The sequence below is a fragment of the Haliaeetus leucocephalus genome, unplaced genomic scaffold, assembly GCF_000737465.1.
Source record: "Haliaeetus leucocephalus isolate CR32 unplaced genomic scaffold, Haliaeetus_leucocephalus-4.0 Scaffold428, whole genome shotgun sequence".
Taxonomy (NCBI): domain Eukaryota; kingdom Metazoa; phylum Chordata; class Aves; order Accipitriformes; family Accipitridae; genus Haliaeetus; species Haliaeetus leucocephalus.
Window position 1 is genome coordinate 1,989,464 of NW_010972864.1, and position 3,057 is coordinate 1,992,520.

At 41.5% G+C, this 3,057-nt stretch overlaps 1 protein-coding gene across 1 annotated transcript in view; it reads left to right on the top strand.

The window, feature by feature from the left end:
* Window positions 1-1,690, top strand: part of LOC104836062 (histamine H3 receptor-like) — a 5,089-nt gene extending 3,399 nt beyond the window's left edge. The window contains exon 2 of the mRNA XM_010574410.1: window positions 905-1,690. Within this exon, the coding sequence (XP_010572712.1) occupies window positions 905-1,690 (786 nt within the window). The remainder of the gene's footprint in view (window positions 1-904) is intronic.
* Window positions 1,691-3,057: the final 1,367 nt, after the last annotated feature.

Genomic DNA, 3,057 nt, shown 5'->3' on the forward strand with positions numbered 1-3,057 from the left:
GACTTTTTATTATATTTTATTATTTTATGTTATTTTATTTCATTTTAAGAAAAAAATCCCAGAAATCAAACACCAAAACATTTTGCATGTAAGAAACATTACACTGGAAAGCCAAAGACTCAGCATTTACAAAGTGCAAAATTCAGAGCACCTGCACAGATGTAATTAAGACCTATGGACATTTGTATGATAGTCTTTAATGACATAAATTCAACCTTTTTTTTTCAATTGGATGTCTAAGATCCCAGAATTACACATTCACCCTGTCATCCTGTGAAAGGGATGGAGCAGGATGTGAGCTACAATATTTCAGTCTGTTCTGCAACTTATAGTGGAAAATATGTACTGGACACAGAGTGGGGGGATAAGGAAGAAAGGGATGGCTTTGTGGTTTCATGAGCTAAAGCTGAAATCTATTCCCACATCTTCATGAATTGTGCAATAAACAATTTTCTCAAAGGTGGGTATTAAATATATGTGCCACATTTTCTGTTGACCACTGTGACACATAGTCCTGTTTGCTTGTAACATGCTGTAAAAAGCAGTGCAGTTGTCAGTGAATGGAAGCCATGCTCTGAACAACAACAATAAAATGCTTATTGCTCTGGCACTTCAGACCACAGATGTCTTAAGCAAGGCATACCAAATTACTAGGTACTGATGGATGATCATGTGTCTTCACCTGGATCAGGACCCTAGCACAGTTACATCAACATGTAGAAAGACACCTCTATGTTATGTCAACATCAATCAATGAATTAAACATACTTGTGTGACGTTCACCTGGTCAGCACAGCTGCAGCTCCAGATTACCAAGCACTCTGTTAAGTTCCTCTCCTGCTACTTCTGTTGGTTCCAAAATGTGTCTTTACAGGTGCGACCTTTTTCTTTTTTTCCCTCACAGGTATCTTACAGAGCCCAGCAGGGAATAACGTCCAACCCTGTTGTCAAGATGGTGGCCATCTGGGTCTTTGCCTTCCTCCTCTACTGCCCAGCAATCCTCTTTTGGGAGCATGTGGCCGGACACAGTGTGGTAGCGGCGGATCAGTGCTACGCCGAGTTCTTTGACAACTGGTACTTCCTCCTGTGCGCGTCCACCCTGGAATTCTTCGTGCCGCTGCTCTCGGTGGCCTACTTCAACATGCACATCTTCCACGACATCCAGAGGCGCCAGCGGCACAGCAGCACGCAGGACTGCGAGCCTCCAAGGAGCAGCAGCCTGTCCTGGAGATTTTGCTTCTTGCCAAGGCCAGGAGCATCTTCTCCTCCATTGGAAGCAGAGGACAGCGTTTCTTCCTCCCCGAGGCCAAAGAAAGAGTCTTTGATAACTGAGAAATTATCTCCATCTAGAGGCAATTCTGTAACCCCAGAAAATGACTTCTCTGTTTCTTTCTGCTCAAGGACTGGGTCAAAACTGCAGCAGGACAAGAAAATTGCTAAGTCGCTTGCCATAATTGTATGTGCCTTTGCCATTTGCTGGGCCCCATACACTTTGCTAATGATTATTCGTGGGGCCTGCCAAGGAACCTGTGTCCATAACTCCCTGTATGAAATAACCTTTTGGCTTTTGTGGCTCAATTCCTCCCTGAATCCATTTCTCTACCCTCTCTGTCATGTTAAATTTCGAATGGCTTTCATGAAAATATTATGTCCCCAAAAGTTTGCAACATTGAGATCAGGCTTTTTTTAGATGGAAAAAGAAAAAAAAGGCTCAAGAGGAGCTGGATGAGGGATGTAAGTAGCCACAGTTTGAAGTGAAAGTTAGTCTCTACCAGGAGATTAGTCTAGTTAGAAAGCCTAGATAAGCCTTCCATGAAATATGTCCTCCTTCAGACAAATATGCATGCCCAAAGTTTCTGTACTTTTTCCAGCTATTTCAATTGGCTGGTTAAAGGATATTGCCTCTATCTGGCTTTCCCTAGTAGTCTATCCACATTATCTTCATTCTGGTTGTTGAAAATACTATCTTCAATTGCAGTATAGCTTATAATAGTGTTCACGGGTGGTATTAGTTAAAAATACAATAAAGGTGGGTATTTGCCCTATGGTCAATAGTATTCTGAAGTTATTATCTTCTCTATTCTATTTCTTTTGAACAGTTTGTACTGCATCCAGAGCATTTTTTTCCTTATCATAAAACATCTAGTTATGACTTTTGTTGTCAGGCACATGGCAGGATTACTTCCTCTCACTACGGATGTCCGGACATCAGGGGAATACAGCAACTACTTTTAAAAACTCGAGTTAAGGTGTTCTCTGCAGAAGGGCATTAATCTGCATACTTGCTCAGATGCAGCAGCAGAGAATTTAGGTGTATACAGCATTTATGTGCATCTCCAGCTATTCTTCAAGAAACAAGCCTTCTACAGCTATAGTTTTGAGAGATCATAGAAAAGAGTAGTATTTGTTCTTACTTCCTGAGGGAGAAATATGCTGCTGCTGGCCCAGGGGAGGAAGTGCGCAGTGGTCCGAGCAGCTCTAACACTGCATTAGCCCCCTCTGGATCATTTTGTGACTCCCAATGAAGGTCTAACCCATACTGTGAGAAACGCTGGTCTTACAAGCCCTGCTCACTTCCAAATATGACATAATGCACAGGGACCAACTCAGCTCCACACGTGAGGAAATCCCCATTTGGTTCAGTGTGCCAGCAGGCAAGCGATTTGAATAATTGAGAAACAGACTATATGTGAATATTATATCTCATTTGTCCTCTTCTGTACTACTTCTATTTCGGTTACCAGCCCTTTGTTGGAGGTTATGATTAATGGGTATATTTCTTACACACTGTGTAAGGCTGTGTTTGGTTTGCTGCATGAGCCATGAAAATGGCTGACCTTGATGACTACTTATAGTATGTGTGGTGACTTAGAGGAGACAGCATGGAGGTAATCTTCCTTCAATACACAGTTTCCAAACTGTTGAGAGTTATTTAGTTGCACAACTCTGGAATTACTAGGTACTAGATTCCTTACTAAATAAACAGATGTAACTCTTTAAAATATAAATAGTTTCTTTTCACCATACTGTCAGTAAGTATAAGGCTAGGAAATAAAT